This window comes from Odocoileus virginianus, chromosome 13, assembly GCF_023699985.2.
Source record: "Odocoileus virginianus isolate 20LAN1187 ecotype Illinois chromosome 13, Ovbor_1.2, whole genome shotgun sequence".
NCBI classification, from domain to species: domain Eukaryota; kingdom Metazoa; phylum Chordata; class Mammalia; order Artiodactyla; family Cervidae; genus Odocoileus; species Odocoileus virginianus.
In genome coordinates, this window is record NC_069686.1 from 44,294,887 (window position 1) to 44,316,006 (window position 21,120).

Genomic DNA, 21,120 nt, shown 5'->3' on the forward strand with positions numbered 1-21,120 from the left:
CTCTCTCTTTACATTTCATTATATTGCCTATTAAATTTCCCGTGAATTGGTTTCAAATGCTTTGTGAAATGGGGCATAAAACAAATATGAAAAAAAACAAAGGAAAGAAGGACAAATTAAAGAGGGCTAGAAGAATATAAGCAATGATGCTCCATGGGGTATAATTGGAAGATGCAAGAAGTACTGGGGTTTGTTAACCCAAACCCCCTCCCAGCTCTGTTTTTAGTCTCTCTTTGGTTTAGGTCCATAAAAGCTAAAAACTCCTTTAGTCATCCTTCTTCAAAGCTACTGCTTCAAAAAGCATTGAATCATAAACTGGAAACTGCTAGGTTTTTCTGGGAAAGATTTTACACTTTGGATGAAAGGGATGGATAAAACTGTAGTGCTCTTTCTCCTCTCTTCTTTCTTTATGCTTTAAAGAGAACTGTGATATCTGGATCTGGGACAGCTCTCCTAGTGACTGTGACTTGAGAAATCTGAAGGACATATCAGAAAGCCCTGGAGATGTCATACCAACGTTACTGAACTGCTTAGTGCGTCCTAGCAAACTCCTGCCTCAAGTCTTCTGTTGTGAGAAAAAGAAATTCCTAATTTTCAGCTATTATTTCCTCTGGGACTTTTTTCCTTGCAGCTGAAAACCTTCATAATTGATTAAGGACTATTAAACGAAAGACTAACCCTGAGAGGAAAGAATTAGAAGTGATTGGTTGAAAAGGTAAAGAACAGGAAAATATCAGGGTTGAGTCTATAAAGGACTATAAGGATAGTGGTGTGAAACAGTGTTATTTTGGAGGGAGACAACTCTGGGCCATACTGATCTCAAGGTGCATATAGAACTTCTGTGTGTAATAGTTAGGTGATCATAAATAACAGTTTTCAAGTGTAGGAGTAGCCTGTAGCTTTTACTGGGTAGTGAAAGTTGACTGGTGACAATAGTCAAAATCTGTAGGACAGCAATTCAGGGGAAAATAGGGAACACCCAGTGAGTGTAGATGAGAAGAAATTATGAGTACAAATAAGTAACAGAATATGAACATATATATATATGTAAGGCAGAGCTCCAAGACAATTATTATTGGTTGGCCAATAATACAAAATTAAGTAGATAGCTTCAGAGACAAAATATGAAAATGATGTCTCTTTTCACATGCTGGCCTTCCCTTATAATATGGCTCTCTAACCTGATCGTATGCTTAGTTTCCATTGGCCTCACACACTTGTCATGATCCCAGGTCTTCTCCTCAGTTAAGTAAAGCCTCAGTATTCTCTAAATTCATTATGTGAATCAAAGCCATACTAAACTACCAGTTGTTGTTTAATTTATTAGTTTTCCTTTTAGATGCTCACTAGAAATTGTTTATCTTCTCCTTCCATCAGAATCAATTTCTATACTATTTATAACAAAGAGATAACCACTTGAAAAATTGGACAAGACACTTGAACAAGCACTTCATAAAAGAAAAAACCAAACAAACAAACTTAGCAAGTACACATTTGAAATATCCTCAACCTCACCAATAGTTAGAGAAGTTCTAATCAGTTTGCTATTGGTGAGAATGTAGAATAAGAGAATTTCATGGTGAGAGTATATGACCAATTGATATAAACCTTTGAAAAGTTGTCATTGTTGATCTGGATTTAACATATACCTACATGATGTTCTAAGAATGCCAGTTCTAGGCATGTAATTAACAGAAATGGGTATGAATGCATACCCAAAGAAATGTATAAGGATATTTAGAGTAGAATTTATTTTAATAGCCCTTAAATTATTAGAATTAAAAAAAATTAAATGGTGATCTATTTCATATAATACAATACAATATTACACTGAAATGAAAACACTCAAAACTACTGTTTGAACAAAAATGGATGAACTTCACAAATATAGTTGTGAGCAAATAAAAAGACATAAAACAGTGTATGTTAATCCATTCATATGAAGTTCAAAGATGGACAAAACTAATATGTATGTATTTATATTTATATATATGGAAGATTCTGAGTTTTATAAATGTTCTAGAAATTTCTTGATCTAGGTGATGGTTATAAGAATTCAGAATAAAAAAAAATAATTCAGAATAACTCATCTAGCCACTTATAATTTGCGATCTTTTTGGTATATTTGTATTTCTTTAATATATTTTTCAAAAAATCCTATCTCCCACTTTCTTTCATTTGAAGTTTCTACTTGAAAATCTACTAATGTTGGCTTTTATTAATCAATCAGTTTTGGCTCCAACCATATTTCTGGAAACTTTCCTTTTCTTTTTCTCTCAATCTCACTTAGACATTCATAATGGTGACTCTTTAATGGCACTTTTTCGTCTCAAATTTCCCAACTTTTTCTTGATTGAGTGAGTGAGTGAAGTTGCTCAGTTGTGTCTGACTCTTTGTGACCCCATGGACTGTAGCCCACCAGGCTTCTCTGTCCATGGGATTCTCCAGGCAAGAATACTGAAGTGGGTTGCCATTTCCTTCTCCAGGGGATCTTCCTGACCCAGGGATCGAACCCAGGTCTCCTGCATCAGGCAGACACTTTAACCTCTGAGCCACCAGAGAAGCCCCTTTCTTGATTGACACTTTTAATTTTCTTTCTCTCTTTTCAGCTTTATTTTCATGGACCACCCAAGAGATCTATATAAATCTACATTTTAAATACTTTTCCTAAATCTTCACTGAGAATGGAGGGAATTGTCTAGCAAGAGTATAAATATTTGTTAAAATAATTTTGATAACGGATAAGTTGAAGTCAGCTAGATCACCATTTCACTCCCATAGTATCCATCACTTCTATACAGTTGCATTTATATGGTACTACTCATTCGTACCTTGCTTTCTATGACTGAAAACTCAATGAGAGTCTTACCTAGTAGGCAGTTACTACATTTTGAAAGTGAAAGAAAGCCTGCAAAATACTGAAAGAATGGTTTTAGCCTCAAAGTGGTTGAATGGGAGTTATATATAATACCTGGTAAGCAAGTTTATTTTGCTTTTTAATGAGAAATGAAACAAAATGTATATTTAAGCCTATTTCTTAACTTCATGCTTGTTGAGGACAGTGGAAAGTGAGAGGTAACCACTATTTAATAGCAGAATATGAGCAATCTAGTAGATACTTCATAATCTTCATAATCAGCACTGCATTCATCAAGTGGGTTCTGTTATTCCAACTAACGCTTTTGAAAACAGACACAGAAAAGTCAAGTAATTTGCCCAAATTCATATAAAATTAACTGACCTAGCCAAGATTGGAACCTCAGACTGAGTGATTCGAAAACCCACCATCTTTCTTCTCTACCTTCCTGCCTCATTTCTATGAAAGTTAATGAGACATGCATGTATAGTAAGGCGATCAGGGACTTCTAATTACTTGCATTACATTTTAAAATATGATATTTTACTGAACTATGTTTATTTTGGTGCTTAAACTTTAATATCTAAGTTAAGAAGACATCATCATTATATCTTTTGTAATGCACCACTTTCACATTTATCAAATCAGTTGGAAGTTGTGGTTGGAAATTCCTAGAGACCGCTGGTAATGGTGCCAAATTTCTTTTCATTAGTTCCATTCATTTAGCTTCAATAACTGAATATATTAACTAGATCTCACTTATGTATTAATCCCATAACTTGCTAATGTTAATAATATAATTTGATAGTTACCTTTTTAAATATATGTCTTGATTGCTGAATCAAATAGAACACTTACTTAAAGATTTTAAATACAAATTGTAACTGTTAAGTGTCTTCCCTCTTATTTTTTTCAAGTAAACATACTAAAACACTTTTTAACAAGATATATATAAAGAGTTACTCTTTCATAATAGTATGCTGTGTAAGTATTATTCAGTAGTAGTTAAGGAAAATTACTCATTATAGGCAGTATAATGGCTTCCTTAGAGTAAACTGGGTAAAATCCCATCTGTGATAAACTTTTATTCTTCAGGTACATAGGGTTAATGAGCATAGATTATATTTAGAATGAGTTATACTGCAACAAAGCACCAGATTTGAGTTTCTAATAGTCCTAATATATAGTTACTATCTTAAGTATTGGCTACTTCTGCTGATTGAGCAGTTCTGTACTAATGATAACACTTACGGAAGCTCACCCATCCTGCTGATTAGAGGCAGACATTGAGACAGCAGATGCTAATAAGGAGGTATGACCACACAAGTAACAAAAGAGGTTTAAATAGAGATACCTAAAGCTAAATATTTAAATTTTAAAGTGCATTTAATAAACTTTATATTTTAATATATATATTAAATACATATATATTAAATATATTTTAAAACATAAATATTTTACTCTAAGCAAATATATATATGTATATCTCATATGGGGCTTCCCTGGTGGCTCAGTCGGTAAAGAGTCTGCCTGCAACATGGGAGACCTGGGTTTGATCCCTGGGTAGGGAAGATCTGGAGAAGGAAATGGCTACCCATTCCAGTATTCTTGCCTGGAGAAATCCATGGACAAAGGAGCCTGGCAGGCTACAATCCATGGGGTTGCAAAGAGTCAGACACAACTGAGTGACTAACACTTTCATATATCATATATGCTTGTGCACTTGAATATATGTGCACTTGAATGCTTCACAGCAGAGTGATGTTCTGGACAAAGCGGGGAGGAGGAAATGGTTAACGTACCTTTGCTTGTCCTGCTTTTGTGATGGCAGGTATATTAAAGAGCTGTCCAGTATAAAAATGCAGACCACTGAAAAGGATCACTGCAATAGAGTCACCTTCATTCTCAATTACTTCAAGGATGTCCTCTAATCTCAATGTGTCTTCACCCTAAAGTCGTGGTAGGCATAAATTACATAATATCCGCAATGACAGCTTTTCCGTTTATATTTCCCAATCCAAAAGTCACTTTGGGTTCTTTCCTACCATAAGAAAAAGCAAAGATTTTTTTTCAAGTTAAGAGTCTTCAAAAATCTGGCAAGAACATGTATTTGAACATGCTTTTTGTTATTAAGAAATGATAATACAATAGTAAAAAGTATTTTATAAAGTATAAGTTTTTGCAAAACTATTGCCTGATTTTATTCTTCAGTTTTTCAATTAATCTTTACTATTTAGATACTTATAAATTATTTCATTTTTATTCCCATCCAATAAAATACCAGAAAAATAGGATATTCATAACATATTAAATGTCAAAACTGATTTCTTGGAAATTAGTATTTTACTTATCAATCTAAAATCATTACTTTTTCCAGGTAAAAGACACATGTACATCATTATCTGAGTGAAACTTAGCCTAATATTTTCTATTAATTTAAGAGTAAAATCTATTCCATACCAATCTGAAGGTAAAGATCCAAACACAAAGAAACTATCAATAAAATTCAATATTATCAAGGTCACTTTTCTCCCACAATTCAGTGATCAGTTACTTTGTGAATACTGTGAATGATTTAATTTGGTCTCTTAAACAACTTGAGTGAAAGAACTCTGCCAGATACAAATTACAAATTTGTAGCCTAATAATTCTCATCTATTTATGAAGTCTTCATGAATTTTCTACACTGCTAAATCTGACATGGTCTTGAAGTCAAAGCATCATTAACTACATTAATATTTGGGGAAAACTCATTACAGTATTAATGGATTTTTCTTCAATTGTTTTTAATTTTGGTAACTATTTGCCAATTACTATGTCCCACATTATGCATATATAATACGTATCACAAATGTAATAATATGCTAATTTCTGCTAGTGGTTTGAGACTTGTTTGCAAACATGATTATCTACAAAAATAAGAGTGATAAATTGTACTGGTCAACCTACTTGAAGGGCAGGAATAGAGTCAAAGACATAGAGAACGAACTTGTGGACACAGTGGGGGAGGAAGAGGAGTTGAGTGAATGGCATTGAAACCTAGCCATTGCCATATTTAAGATCGATAGCTAGTGGGAAGTTGGTGTATCACACCGGGAGCTCCGCCTGGTGCTCTGCGACAACCTGCAGCGGGGGGATGTGGGGGTGAAGGAAGGTTCAAGAAGGAGGGGGACATACGGCTGATTCAGATTGTTGTAGAGCAGAAACCGACACAACATTGTAAAGCAGTTATCCTCCAGTTAAAAGTAAATTTTAAATTAAAAAATAGAGTTGACAGTGAAATCTCTGAATTTCTAAGTGATGTGTATTTTATACATGAAGAAAAGGATTTCAGTAATTCTAAGAAAAAAATTTGAAGTAAAATTAGTAACATGACAACCCCAACCTCTTTTTTTTTCTTTCCTATAGAGGAAGCTAATACATTTTGTCCAATATAATTGTTTAAACTAAGGAAAGTGCTCTATATACTAATGCTTTATTTCTTTAAAGAATTGGTGCTAAGCAAATGAGAAATTTATTTTTCAATGATAAGATATGGTTCTCTTTCATGTTCACCTGCTCAAATCTAGTAATGCTAAAGAGTGGTCCCAAATATATGATTAAGTCATACAGCTCCACAACACTTATTACTTTTAAAAATAAAATTGTGATGGCTATAGTCATTTTTTGCTAGAAATAAGCAATTTATGTATAATATATGAAACATATCATTCAAAAGCTGTGAGAACTTTCTGTTTCATTAATATAATACATGTTGGCAAAAAGAAGTGAATAGAGTAGATCGTTAATTTCTCAAATTAGTTTTGGATTGAAAGAAATAATTGTTCAAACATTATCTTGGGAGTGTCATACATACATGAAACCTAAAATTTATCCTGTGTGGATCTGTTGGTGCCAAGTTACACAAGCTGTAGGGTTTAGATATCAAAGCCTATACAACTTAGCCTTACAGCTTTATTAATATAAAGGGCACAGTATTTTAGATCTTAAACATATGGTTAAGCCCAACTGTTTCCTTTGTTATCTGTTCAAATATAAAGATATCTCAGAGATAAAGTAAGTAACACAAAGTCACTGGGATTTCCCTGGGGAGTAATAACGAGATTGTAAACCTAATTTCCTTCTGCTACACTAAGTCCCTTTCAATACCCCAGACTAAACTCAGAGGCAAACATTTGGTACTTAGATTAGAGGGGCAAAAAGATAGGCGTCATTCAATTTCAACAAATATAACTGATTTTTAACATGATTTTAATGGCACCCACAGGCAATGGCATTTAAATTTGAAAATGATATATGCAAGTTTCTATCTCCTCCCATCCCACTGAAGAATATGGCAGACTCCAGTGGTATTAATACGAAAATAGTTTGCTTATAATATGACTAGCCCTTGAAAAAATTAAAATAAATACACTTCTGAGTTAAGTTTCTATTTTAAGCAAAATGACCTAATAGTAACAGAGTATAGGTCTTTTATACTTTCTTGAAAGTTCCATTAAAGTAATGAAGATAATAAAATTTTGAAGAAAATGAAGAAAAAATCAATACTAAATAGAAGCATGATGAATATTTATTTCTCTTTCTTATATACCTCTCTTGGCTTTATAATCCGCATACTTTTCTCAATGTTAAGTCCATGAAGTTGAAGCTGTGACTCAATAGCATACTGGAAAAGAAAGATGATTTATTAAATCAAGTCCAGTGCACAGAAGTACATTAGAATAGCTCAAAAAAAAAGGTAATAAAATAACAATAAAAGCATATTATCATATTAAATTCAAAGCCAAGTTTAAAAGTAACTAAACAGAATGTATCAGAGAAAAATTTAACATGATTTACATGCAGCAATCTGAACATCCTTTGAAACAGAAATATTATAAGGGTCATTTAGTCTTTAGAAATATAAGAAATTTTTTGAGTAAGATATTTAATTAATCTAATTTGAGTCAAAACAGAGTTTACAAAATAACCAAAGTGAGCAGTGAAGACTTGCTAGGCTTCAATACAGGATACAGAAATGGTTTGCCCTAGAAAGAGTAAGCTAGTAGAAAAGGATAAAAAAAGTTCCCTTCATTAAGAGTCCCAGATGAAAATGGGAACCAGAAATTTTAGGGACCTTGAATTTTTTCAAGATAAAGATCCTGGATCCTTTTTAGTAAGATCGTTTGGCTATTAATTTGAATGATTAAATGCCTTGAAATTATAAGATATAGGCTAGAATACTTAAACAGTGATAATATAAAGACGGAAATCAAGTTTCTCTAATACTAAAACTGAAATATACTTTTAGCTGTGTTGGTGTCTGTAACAGTTAAATTTCTTACAAACTGAAATTGCTGGAAAAGTAGCATGATTTTTTCCTTGAACCACAAAAAATTCTTAAAGTCTTCAATACACTTTTTAAGTTAAAAACTACCAATAATTATGCTGCTGCTTCTGCTGCTGCTAAGTCGCTTCAGTCGTGTCCGACTCTGTGTGACCCCACAGACAGCAGCCCACCAGGCTCCCCCGTCCCTGGGATTCTCCAGGCAAGAACACTGGAGTGGGTTGCCATTTCCTTCTCCAATATAATTATGCTAGTGTGTTATGAAAGCAAATGGACAGATAAATGTTTATATTCCTATCTTAGGTAGCTAAAGGGTTAAGTACTGGGGTGTGTATTGATTTAATTTCATAAAATAAAACAGCAACAACAATTAATAAAAAAAAGAATAAAACATTTATAACTGCACTTGATTTAGACCAGTGGTTTGTTCAGTGTCTTTAAAAAGACTAATAAATCAATGTTCCTATTCAATTCTTTCTTCCCTTAACACATGTTTTACTTGAACAAAAAAAATAAAGCTACAATCTATAAAAATGCATAAATCAAAAGCATTTGACAGATCTTCTTATTATAAGATTACTTAGAAAAGACTAGTGAATAAACATTCAAGTCAGGCAAATGATATGCTCCTTTAGGAAGAGTAAAAAGAATATAAATATCATTTGTAGAATCCTTACATGATCTGAAGGGAAGGCTTTGGCTTCTAGGAGAATTTTATACCGTTTGGGTGTAGGCTTGAAAAATGATAACTGCAATGAAATGGATTTATTGAGAAAAGCATTAATGTACAACTTAGACATTTGTTCATTTTATACCACACTTTAATTTTATAATCTCCAGCATTTTAAAGGAATTAATTACACAGTTAGATGCCTATCAAAGGTACATTTTTCCAATTAGCCTTGTTTCCAGTGAATTCTAAAAAGAAGATATTTGCTCACTATGTTTATCAATAGGGAAGCAAATTTGAGAGAAAAATATGAATCAGATGAAAATGAATTCTTAAACTTTACTTAAGTGCTAATTGAAAATTAATTGAAGATTGAAAATCTCAATGCACTTAATGGCAATTGCTCTGAGACTGAAATATCATATTCTATCTAGTGCTACCTGGGAAGCCTATCTATATGTATGTCTTATTCACAGTGATTTATCTAGAGCTGTAGATTTGGTTTCTAGTACATAATATTTCTAAAGTTTTAAGATTGTATGAAATCTAATTTTAGGTCCAACTGAAAGTCCCTCTGCCCTAATGAGACATTTGGGATTTCCAGGGTCACCAGGGAGAAGCAGCTCATGTGTTCAGTGGAGACTTTTCATTTCTCCGCGCAGTTCTTGGAAAATACTGACTGACAGTAATAACAACGAGGATGATTGCTATTGTTAATTGGATGTTGACCACTGGCCGGGGTGCTAAAGCAATTTTCACATGTTTTATACATATGAGGTAGATATTATCATCCTCATTTTTTACAATGGAAAAAATAAGATTTAGAAATTCCAATTGTTTAGTTGCTAAGTTGTGTCTGACTCTTCTGCAACCCATGGACTGTAGCCCACCAGTTTCCTCTGTCCATGGGATTTCCCGGGCAAGTATATTGGAGTGGGTTGCCATTTCCTTGTCCAGGGGGTATTCTCGACTCAGGGATCGAACCCTGAGTGTGTCCCTTGCACTGCAGGTGATTCTTTATCACTGACCCACCTGGGAAACCCAGAAATGCCAATACCCTTGTCCAAAATCAAACAGGTATTAAGTAATCTAGCTGGGAGCCAAACCAGAGTTGTCTGAACTGAAAATCATGCTGTTTACCATCATACTTAATATACTCCACAAGCACTTTCCTTCAGGCATGTTTAATAATAATGTTTGTATATTATAAAAATAAAATATCAGTATCTTAATAGTGCATCTTTGTCTTATAGACATGCTTTCAAAATCTCACTTAAAAATGAAGTACAAAATTTTCATGACATCAATTACTCTAGGTACCATATTTCAAACCAAGAATATATATTTTAAGGCATAGATATTATCAAATTCTTAGAATGTAAGAAATACCTAAGCAGAGTGACTCAGTTAATGTTTGTTATTGTTGTTCAGTCAGTAAGTCATGTCTGACTCTCTGTGATGCCTTGGACTGTAGCAGGCTGACTCTCTGTTCTTCACTATCTCCTGGAGATTGCATGATTTCATGTTCATTGAGTGGGTGATGCTGTCTAACCATCTCATTCTCCACCGCCTCCTTCTCCTCATGCCCTCAATCTCTCCCAGCAACAGGGTCTTTTTTAATATACCCCCCAAAATTAATATACAGAAACATAATATTCCATAGACCCATCCCCTGAAACTCAGCATATTGGAAAACTGTCTTTCTGAAAAGATCACTGCTTGCTACCATTTTTACATCATTATTTTGTGTGCTTGCAGCAATTTAGCTTTTCAACTGTGACTTTTATTCCTTATGTTCTAAGATAAGAGCTCAGTATTCTAAAGCTCTTTGTAAAGAGACAACTCTCCCATGATTATGAAGAAGCCATTCTAGCAGGGCCCAGCATTTCCTGGTAGAATTGAAAATAATCTTACAATTTATTTTTAAGTAAGTAAAACTCCAAACCCTCATGAATTAAAGATAGAAGAAATCAGATTCTGTAAATGAGTGTATACTAAACACTGGTGGGAAAAGAAGCTTACCAGTAGAAGATGTAAATTAACAGTCAAACCATTCATTAGGGCTATTTCTTTCTCATTGGCTCCTGAAAAATAAATATATCATAATTTAGATTTTTCTGTTAGTGTTAAGGGTGCTTGGAAAAACAAAGTATCACTTTGTCATCCTTAATGTTTTTAGTGACAAGGGCATATTTGATGTGGAAGTGGAAGTTTCCCACTTGACTAATTTTATCAAACAATATTTGGACTCACATGCACATAGCTAGCTAAAAATTACATTTCCTTTTTGACGTAATAAATAATAACAACATAATAGTGAAGCATTTGCTTTCTTCTGTAAACTAAAAATGATTTATCCTATTATCAGCTAGGTTGCCAAATTCCCACAGGGTGCATTTTTGTGGTAAGTGCATCTCCAAGAAGAATCTAAAAAGAATTGAAGGCCAATCACATCTTTAAAGCCGGTTGTTTCTAACATCAAATTAAAATGCTCCTTTAATAAAAGAAGGCAATGCTGCTAAACATAATTCACTGTTATTACAATGGAATTTACAGTAGTTCCTAAGACAAAAAAAGCTAGAAGTAAAGTAAATGCTAAATAGTGCTGGATTTTATTTATTCACACTGATATGAGATAATTAATATAAATATGTATTGTTTGATGAAGAAAACATGCAAAATTAAGATAACCGCAACACAATCATAATCTGATCTAATTCCTATTAACAAGGGTTATACCACTAGAAACAGACCCAGAGAGAAAGCATACAGTGAATACTTAAGAACTCAGAGCACAAAGGTAATAATACTTTCCCCCTTTTTGGTTCTTATGATGTCTCTGAAAGGCAATTAAAATAGTATCTCTTTACCATTACTGAGAAAAATAGGCTATGAGCTTTAATGTTTGTAAGACTGTACTAGGTGTAAGAGAAAATGCTTCATACAAGTCTTGCACTTTGTATCCAATGAGATACTTCTGATAAAATCCCATTTTACTCAAAGAATAGACTGTAAGTAGGATAATTATTCTAACTAATAGATAGATTTTTAGGTTAAATTCACTTGAGGGGAGGCCACCGGAGATAAGTGGAATTTATATTTCAACATAGCCATTTAAGGAAAGGCCTGTGCTTCGATCTAGTCAAGAAAAACTTGTTGCGTTTGATGGATGGATTTCCCCACTTGATATGCAAGATTGGTAAACAAATGGTAGCTGTTAAATATGTATCTCTGGTCATTGTAAGGTGAATAGTATCTCAAATTCAAGGACAATAACAACCTCATACTGCATATATATATGTTAGTTGCTGAGTTGTGTCCAACTACTTGAGACCCCATGGACTGTAGCCTGCCAGGCTCCTCTGTTCATGGAATTATCCAGGCAAGAATACTGGAGTGGGTTGCCATTTCCTTCTCCAGGGGATCTTCCAAACCCAGGGATCAAATCCAGGTCTCCCACATTGCAGGCAGATTCTTTACCATGTGAGCCACAAGGAAGTTCTTCATACTGCATTCCTCGCACTAAATCAGATGTCTCAAACATGCTAGATAGCTTATGTTGTATATGGGGGCATACATCTTCTCCTTGATATGAACATCTTTTTGAAATATGATGAAAGAAATGCTGCCAGCTTTATTTTATTTCTTTCTTTGCATTATGGTATGAATTTTCACTATTACATATAAAACAAAACATTATCTATGACATCAATCTGATATTATTCTTAACTTCCCGTTAGCTCTTTACACACATCTTTTCTGAAAACTGTTCATTTTAATAAAAAAAAATATTTTGGCAGGGAATGTGGAAGGAGAAAAGGAAGGAAAAATAATACATTCCACCCTCTTTATCCATGGATTTGAAACCCATGAATATGGAGGATGGAGTGTATTCATGGCACAACCCACTTTATGTTAGGGACTTGAGCACACCTATTTTGATATCCTGGAGGGAATATTCTGTGTGGACTCCTGGAAGCGATCCCCAAAGAAGCTGAGGGATGGCTGTATCAAGAAAGAGCAGAATTAATGGAAAGAAAAGCATTTGAAAGACTGTATTGTTGTTATTTGCTAAATTGTACGTGACTCTTTGTGACCCCATGTGCAGTGGGACTGTATCCATCAGGCTGCTCTATCCATGGGATTTCCCAGGCAAGAATACTTGAGTGGGTGCCATTTCCTGCTCCAGGGGATCTTCCCAACCCAGGGATCAGACCTACGTCTCCTGAATCATAGGGGGATTTTTTTCCCACTGAGCCACTGGGGAAGCCAGAAATAATGTAATCAGAAGAAATCAAAGAAGATAAAATAATTTATAAATTTACCACCAAATGAAAACAAAGATATGGAAGATGCAGAAAGAAAAGAGAGGTAGAATTTCTATACAAGGCCAGGCATTCCATTTTGCATAATGATTGCCCTCTGATTAAAATAATTATCCTTGCCTAAGAAGTGTTAGCCCTTCAAAGAATACAGTGTTCATTTTGGATCACCTAATTTTTTTCTTGCATGGAATGTGATGAACCACAGGTGCTGGGCTGAATTAATCTAGTCATACACTTGGCCCTGTGCTTTGCACCCTTCACCCTCAATGGCCTGCTAAAACTTGGATCAGTTCTTTGTAAGTAATCCTTCACTGACTTGAATTTGTCTGCCCACATACACAAAAATTATCCCACCTTAGCACTTTAAATTTAATCAAATTCTTCACAAATGCCCTTCTCGCCTGCTTATGAACTTTGTCAAGGAGAAGGTCAGTGTATTTAACATGTGTGCATGTGCACCCCTGTATAGCTAAGGATGGTACATGTATTAAGCCTGTAGAACATTAACAGAAATGTTTATTGCAAATATGACCTAAAGTCACTAAAGAATCAAGTGTTCTTAACATGCATGGGCTACAAATCAGATGGATTTTAAACTTATTTTCAAAAGAAAATTTATTTAATTGACCTATTTCTTTTGGTCCAATTTGTATTTCTGAAATTCATGTTTGTACCTTTAAGATATTTTGATATTATCAGCATTCCATATGACAATAAATCTTCATTTAAGCAAGTTGAAATTCTTTCAAGTTGCCTTCCTTTGTTCCTTTTGTTTTTCCTAAGAACTTTTTTGAACTAATGTTGAAACATCAAAAACTAAGTATGGGCTATAATTTCCTGTGTTGTAGAATATATCCTTATTACTATTTTATATATAGTAGTTTGTAACTGTCCTAATTTTTTCCCTCCACTTCCCTCTCCCCTTTGGAAATCACTGTTTCTTTTCTACATCCCTGAGCCTGTTTCTGTTTTGCATATACCATCTTTTGCACTATTTTTTAGATTGTGCTTTGTGTGTGGTGTCAGTTGTGTCCGACTCTTTGCAACCCTATGAACTGTAGCCTGCCAGGCTCCTCTTCTTCGCTTTCTGCCATAAGGGTGGTGTCATCTGCATATCTGAATTTATTGATATTTCTCCTGGCATTCTTTATTCCAGCTTGTGCTTCATCCAGCCCAGCGTTTCTCATGATGTACTCTGCATATAAGTTAAATAAGCAGGGTGACAATATACAGCCTTGACGTACTCCTTTCCTGATTTGGAACCAGTCTGTTGTTCCATGTCCAGTTCTAACTGTTGCTTCCTTACCTGCACACAGGTTTCTCAAGAGACAGGTCAGGCGGTCTGGTATTCCCATCTCTTTCAGAATTTTCCACAGTTTAATGTGATCCACACAGTCAAAGCCTTTGGCATAGACAATAAAACAGAAGTAGATGTTTTTCTGGAACTCTCTTGCTTTTTTAATAATTCAGCCGATGTTGGCAATTTGATCTCTGATTCCTCTGCCTTTTCTAAATCCAGCTTGAACAACTGGAAGTTCATGGATCACATATTGCTGAAGCCTGGCTTGGAGAATTTTGAGCATTACTTTACTAGCGTGTGAGATGAGTGCAATTGTGCAGTAGTTTGAGTGTTCTTTGGGATTGCCTTTCTTAGGGATTGGAATGAAAACTGACCTTTTCCAGTCTTGTGGCCACTGCTGAGTTTTCCAAATTTGCTGGCATGTTGAATGCAGCACTTTAACAGTATCATCTTGTAAGAAATGAAATAGCTCAATGGGAGTTCTATCACCTCTGCTAGCTTTGTTCACAGTGATGCTTCCTAAGGCCCACTTGACTTTGCATTCCAGGATGTCTGGCTCTAGGTGAGTGATCACACCATCATGATTATCTGGGTTGTGAAGATCTTTTTTTGTATAGTTCTTCTGTGTATTCTTGCCACCTCTTCTTAGTATCTTCTGCTTTTGTTAGGTCCATATCATTTCTGTCCTTTATTGTGCCCCTCTGCATGAAATGTTCCCTTGGTATCTCTCATTTTCTTGAAGAGATCTCTAGTCTTTCCCCTTCTATTGTTTTCCTCTATTTCTTTGCATTGATCACTGAGGAAGACTTTATTTCTCCTTGCTGTTCTTTGGAACTCTGCATTCAAATGTCTTTTCTTTTCTCCTTTACCTTTCATTTCTCTTCTTTTCACAGCTATTTGTAAGGCCTCCTCAGACAACCATTTTGCCTTTTTGCATTTCTTTTTCTTGAGTTTGGTCTTGATCACTGCCTCCTATACAATGTCACGATCTCCCTCCATAGTTCTTCAGGCACTCTATCAGATCTAACCATTTGAATCTATTTGTCACTTCCACTGTATGATCATACGGGATTTGATTTAGGTTGTACCTGAATGGTCTAGTGGTTTTCCCTACCTTCTTCAATTTAAGTTGAATTTGGCAATTACGAGTTCATGATCCGAGCCACAGTCAGCTACTGGTCTTGATTTTGCTGACTGTACAGAGCTCTCCATCTTTGGCTGCAAAGAATATAATCAATCTGATTTCGGTGTTGCCCATCTGGTGATGTCCATGTGTAGAGTCTTCTCTTGTGTTGTTGGAAGAGGGTGTTTGCTATGACCAGTGTGTTCCCTTGGCAAAACTCTATTAGCCTTTGCCCTGCTTCATTCTGTACTCCAAGGCCAAATTTGCTTGTTACTTATATTATTCAGTATTTGTCTTTATCTGTATGACTTATTTCATTCAGTATATGTTCTAGGTCCATGCACGTCCCTGCAGAAGGTATTATTCCATCCAACCTAGGCTGGTGATCTGTTTCACCCTAGATAATATACATGTTTCGATGCTGTTCTCTTGAAACATCCCACCCTCTCCTTCTCCCACAGAGTCCAAAAGTCTGTTCTGTACATCTGTGTCTCTTTTTCTGTTTTGCATATAAGGTTATCGTTACCATCTTTCTAAATTCCATATATATGTGTTAGTATACTGAAATGGTCTTTATCTTTCTGGCTTACTTCTTATTCTCTATGGCTGAGTAATATTCCATTACCTCATGGCTCAGATGGTAAAATATGCACCTGCAATGCAGGAGACCGGGGTTTGATCCCTGAATCAGGAAGATCCCCTAGAGAAGGGAATGGACACTACAGTATTCTTGCCTGGAAAATTCCATGGACAGAGGAGCCTTGCAAGCTACAGTCCATGAGGTCACAAACAGTTGGACATGGCTGAGCAACTAACAGTAACACTTTTAGTGTTAGTGCTTTTCTTTATCCATCTATCTGACTATAATTCAATAAAAATTAAAAGTGAAAGTACTACAAAGTATTGGAGGCAAATTTATTGGAGGCCAATGCTTTCTAAAACTTCCTGAAAACTTATCAGGATTTGAAAGAGTCTTTAGAAGATGGACTTCCCTAATAGCTCAGTTGGTAAATAATCTGCCTGCATTGCATGAGACGCCTGGTTTGGGAAGATCCACTAGAGAAGGGATAGGCTACCCTCTCCAGTATTCTTTGGCTTCCCTTGTGGCTTACCTGGTAAAGAATCTGCCTGCAATGCAAGAAATCTGGGTTCTATCCCTGGATTGGGAAGATTCCCTGGAGAAGGGAAAGGCTCTGCACTTCAGCATTCTGGCCTAGAGAATTTCATGGACTGCATAGCCCAAGGGGTCACAAAGAGTTGGATATGACTGAGAAACTTTCATTTTTACTTTACTTTGGAAGATCATGTACAACTCACTGCAGTGAGTGCAAAAAATTGAATTATTTCATCTGAGATGTATGTGAGCCAGGGCTCTCATTTGAAGAGTGAAAGCTGCTTGTTTATTGAACACAATTTTTTGCTTTACCAGAAGGTGAAACTTATATACAAGCATTACCTTCTTATATCCATGCCTAGCAACTAATGTTTATTGAGCCCTTATTATGTGCCAACACTTCTAGTGTGACTTGTATTATCTTCACAGTAATCCAATAAGGTATCTACTTCATTTTCCACTTTTATCAATGAGGAAACTAATTGCAAGCGGATGAACTAACTTGCTTAAAATTCTCACAGATAGGAAGTAGAAGACAAAAATCTTTCTCTCTCAGAAAAATAAATAAATAAAAATCTTTGTTCACGGTAACATTTGGAAGTGTTGTCTATGTTATCTGTTCCCTGTACGTCAAATATAGGAAGCCCATGTTCATTACTAATATCCTTCTGCATCTTTCTCACCCTCATTTAATTTCAAATGTTTTGCAAAGGAACAATGACAGGGTCCCTAGCTGCTTAGTGTTTGATAAGAAGGTTTTCATAACTGCCATGCCATGTTCTATTTATTTTATTAAGCAGATGCAAATGTTATTGTTTTGTTCTAAGGTTGGTAGTTAAGCTAAATCTGAGAACTTTCCACTCTATTTTTCAAGTAGCAAATTCCTGTGGTCCTTAGAGGTGTCTCGAGTGTGCTTGATGATTCATGGCTATTAGGAGAGAGCTCCCAGGGATATTACCTCTCTGAGGGTCAACCTCAAGTTTCATAAAGCAAATTTATGTTCATACTACAATAGTTTTATATGCCAAAATGAATGTATCTAGCCCTCTGTAATGTTTATGTGCCCAGGGAGAAGTGGGCTTAATAATAATATTAATAATATTCTTCAGCAATTCTATTTCTAGCACCCTGAAAATGTGACATTAATTATAAGAGAAAATTATTCCATGTTCTGCAGTTCTACCTATAGAGGCTTTTGTGTCTTTGAAATACCATAAAAGGCATGTAGCATGTATGTGATAAGCTTCATTTGTTTATATATATATATATGAAAAGTGAAAGAGATGTATATAATGTTTGATAATATATATATGTTTTATTAAAAGTTTTTCATCTCATATGAAATGGGAATTATTTTCTCTATCTATGAATAAATAGGGTTGCTCATTATCACTTTCTCCTCTCTATGCACTCTATCAATTTGAACACATAATAATTTTTATTATCCTCCTGTTCCTTGTTTTTCAGAAGTATTATAACAAAATAAAGGCTGTGGTTTTAAGAACCTGGAAGATTCAATCGTAGTCCAAAACTTAAACTTGTCTGTTTGCTCCTGATTCATTTAGACATCCCACAAGTAACAAAAATCAATTTGACTTCTGCTCCTGTCTTCTGTAGTTACTGTATAATTTAAATTTTTTAATTTATACAATATCTACCTCCAAAGAGGATAGTAGGTGTCTTGCATTTAAAGTGAGAAAGAATGATTTTTAAAAATTGCAACAAAGTACATTATATGCTGATGAGAAACAAATTAGAAGCTATTAAATGTTTTTGCTAATTCACTCTATCAGATTTTCTCAGAATTTACTAGTAACCAAGGCAAAAAGGAAACCTGGGATTTGCAGCAAAAAAGACAAACATGACCACATACACAAATACTTTATAAAAGAATCAGTTCCTACTAAAGCAAACAAAGTAAACTCATTCATTTTTAAACTTAAATTAAGAACCATTTATTTGACTAATATATACAATTTTAAAAGTAAATAAATTTGGGGCATAGGTATTAGCTACTGAAAAAATTAAAAATACAAGCTTTTAAAATAGTGCTCATAGTCCTCTTTTGCAGTTACTGTCAACAACAACAAAAAAAGGTAGAATTATTTCTCCTGTTAAAACATACATTGTAGAAAACAAAATAGACATTTAATAAAATAGTCATTAAAATAAAGAAGCTAGTTTAGATTTAATGATGCACTGATAATTCAAATTAAATATGACAATTCATTTGTCATATTAAGGCTTGAAACTTTGAGAAATATATATATATAATAAATAGTACATATACTGTACTGAGTTCCATATGTACAAATGTGACTTTGCTCATTTCAAAAGATAATTGTTATTTTATATACTATGTAATTAGGATTGGATGACTGTAAATTAATACAACTGCTGCTGCTAAGTTGCTCCAGTTGTGTCCAACTCTCTGCGACCCCAGAGACGGCAGCCCACCAGGCTCCCCCATCCCTGGGATTCTCTAGGCAGGAACACTGGAGTGGGTTGCCATTTCCTTCTCCAATGCATGAAAGTGAAAAGTGAAAGTGAAGTCGCTCAGTCATGTCCAACTCTTCGCCACCCCATGGACTGCAGCCTACCAGGCTCCTCTGTCCCTGGGATTTTCCAGGCAAGAGTACTGGAGTGGGTTGCCATTGCCTTCTCTGAATTAATACAACATTCAAGGACAAAACCACAAAAACAAAATTAAGTTTATCCCTTATATGTCATATACCTTTGTGTGGTATTTCAAAGACACACAAAAATCCCTAAAGCTAGAACTGATAAATATTGTTTAAAACATTTTTAATAAGTTCAATTTTGTTAATCTAAGTAATCTGAGTATTTATTTATTTTTAAAAATAATCTTATTAACAGTAATGAGAGGTAGGCTGGTTTGAAATTTCATTGATCATTGTGACATATACATATTTGCTGGGCAACAAAACACACACACGTTTAATAAGTTGCAGTGGAGCTATAAACATTTAAGTGGTGAAAGGAAACCTTTTTGCAAGTTTTATGGGTTTTATAAATCTCACGAAATAATTGCCTTACCACTTCCCTGGCCTAACATCCTAACTCCTCTTTAGAGCATGATAAATATTAATCACAAAATAATAGAATTAGAATGCAATTTATGTTCTGAAAGCAAATCTAGCACAGGAAAAACAGTCCACATCTAAGGAAAACATAAATGCTCAGGTCAAATTAGTTCAGGATTATTCAGTTTGCTTGGTTTTTTTTTTTTTAGATTTACATGTTAGGCATTTGAATGAATATAATTGGCTTCTAAGAAATGAACACAGATTAAAAGCATTATCAGACAACTAGGCAACACATTTATAAATGCCATCCAGGATTGTTCAGGTGGGAATTCTCTCCATAACACTATACATGTACGTATACATATCGTCTGGATTACGTTGGCAGTCTGATCAGGTGCTCTGTGCTCCCAGGATCCTGACTGGTTTGGAAGGAGATGCTATGCTTTCACCTTTAGCCACCCTAGTTAAAATGTCCTGACTTTGGGTTTGAGCCCCAAGCATCCAGAGCTCTGTAGATTCACCCTAGGGCTTCTTGTGCAAGTCCTGCACTCAGACCCTACATACTCAGGCTGGCTCCATGCACTGCTCCTCAAATACTGGGCGTCCAGCTTCCCAGTGCTTCTTTCTTCAGCAAATATTATATTTCTGGTCAATAGAGATTTCTTTTTAATTTTTAAGTGTTGCTATATGTTTGTTAATCTAATTTTTTTTTCTATTTTTCTGTGTTTGGAGCAGAAGGGAGCATTTCAGTTTGTACTTAACCTTTTACTTTAAACTAGAAACGGATATTCTGATCCTGTAATATAACCACATAAAAGAGGTAGAAAGTATAGTGTAGTGATTACTCAAAAATAAATAGCAGCAAACAGAGCTAGCTTTTGCTTGCAACCTTTCTATTTAGGTGCTTATTTATTTATTTATTTTAACTTTTTTAATAGAACAGGTTACATATTCATATAGTTCTTAAACTAAGAACTTAATTTCCTTAAAAGTCTAGCTGCTTGGCCTATATTAAGCATGAGTGTGTTCCATGCTCATTCATGCTTAACACAGTTGATATATAGACCTGGATGTCAGTTTCTTTTTCCAAGTTAGGGAGGTTTTCAGGTATTATCACTTCTAATTCATAGTCAACTGAATATTTAAACTTGGGTGGTGGCTCTGCAGCCTAGACTGAGCCATCTAGAGTCATCTGCTTCTCTATTGTGTTGAGGTTTTCTGGGAAGCCAGAAACTTTACGCAGCTTTAAAGAAGGCTGAGCACCGAAGAATTGATGCTTTTGAACTGTGGTGTTGGAGAAGACTCTTGAGAGTCCCTTGGACTGCAGGGAGATCCAACCAGTCCATCCGAAAGGAAAT

General features: G+C 34.8%; 1 protein-coding gene across 2 annotated transcripts in view; it reads right to left on the reverse strand.

Moving 5' to 3' along the window:
* KYNU (kynureninase) overlaps nt 1-21,120 on the reverse strand; it is a 114,709-nt gene that overhangs the window by 53,729 nt on the left and 39,860 nt on the right. For both annotated transcript variants that reach the window (XM_070476259.1, XM_020876859.2), the window contains 4 exons: nt 10,876-10,937; nt 8,861-8,932; nt 7,449-7,523; nt 4,660-4,806 (listed from right to left, as the gene is read on the reverse strand). In XM_070476259.1, the coding sequence (XP_070332360.1) occupies nt 4,660-4,806; nt 7,449-7,523; nt 8,861-8,932; nt 10,876-10,937 (356 nt within the window). The remainder of the gene's footprint in view (nt 1-4,659; nt 4,807-7,448; nt 7,524-8,860; nt 8,933-10,875; nt 10,938-21,120) is intronic.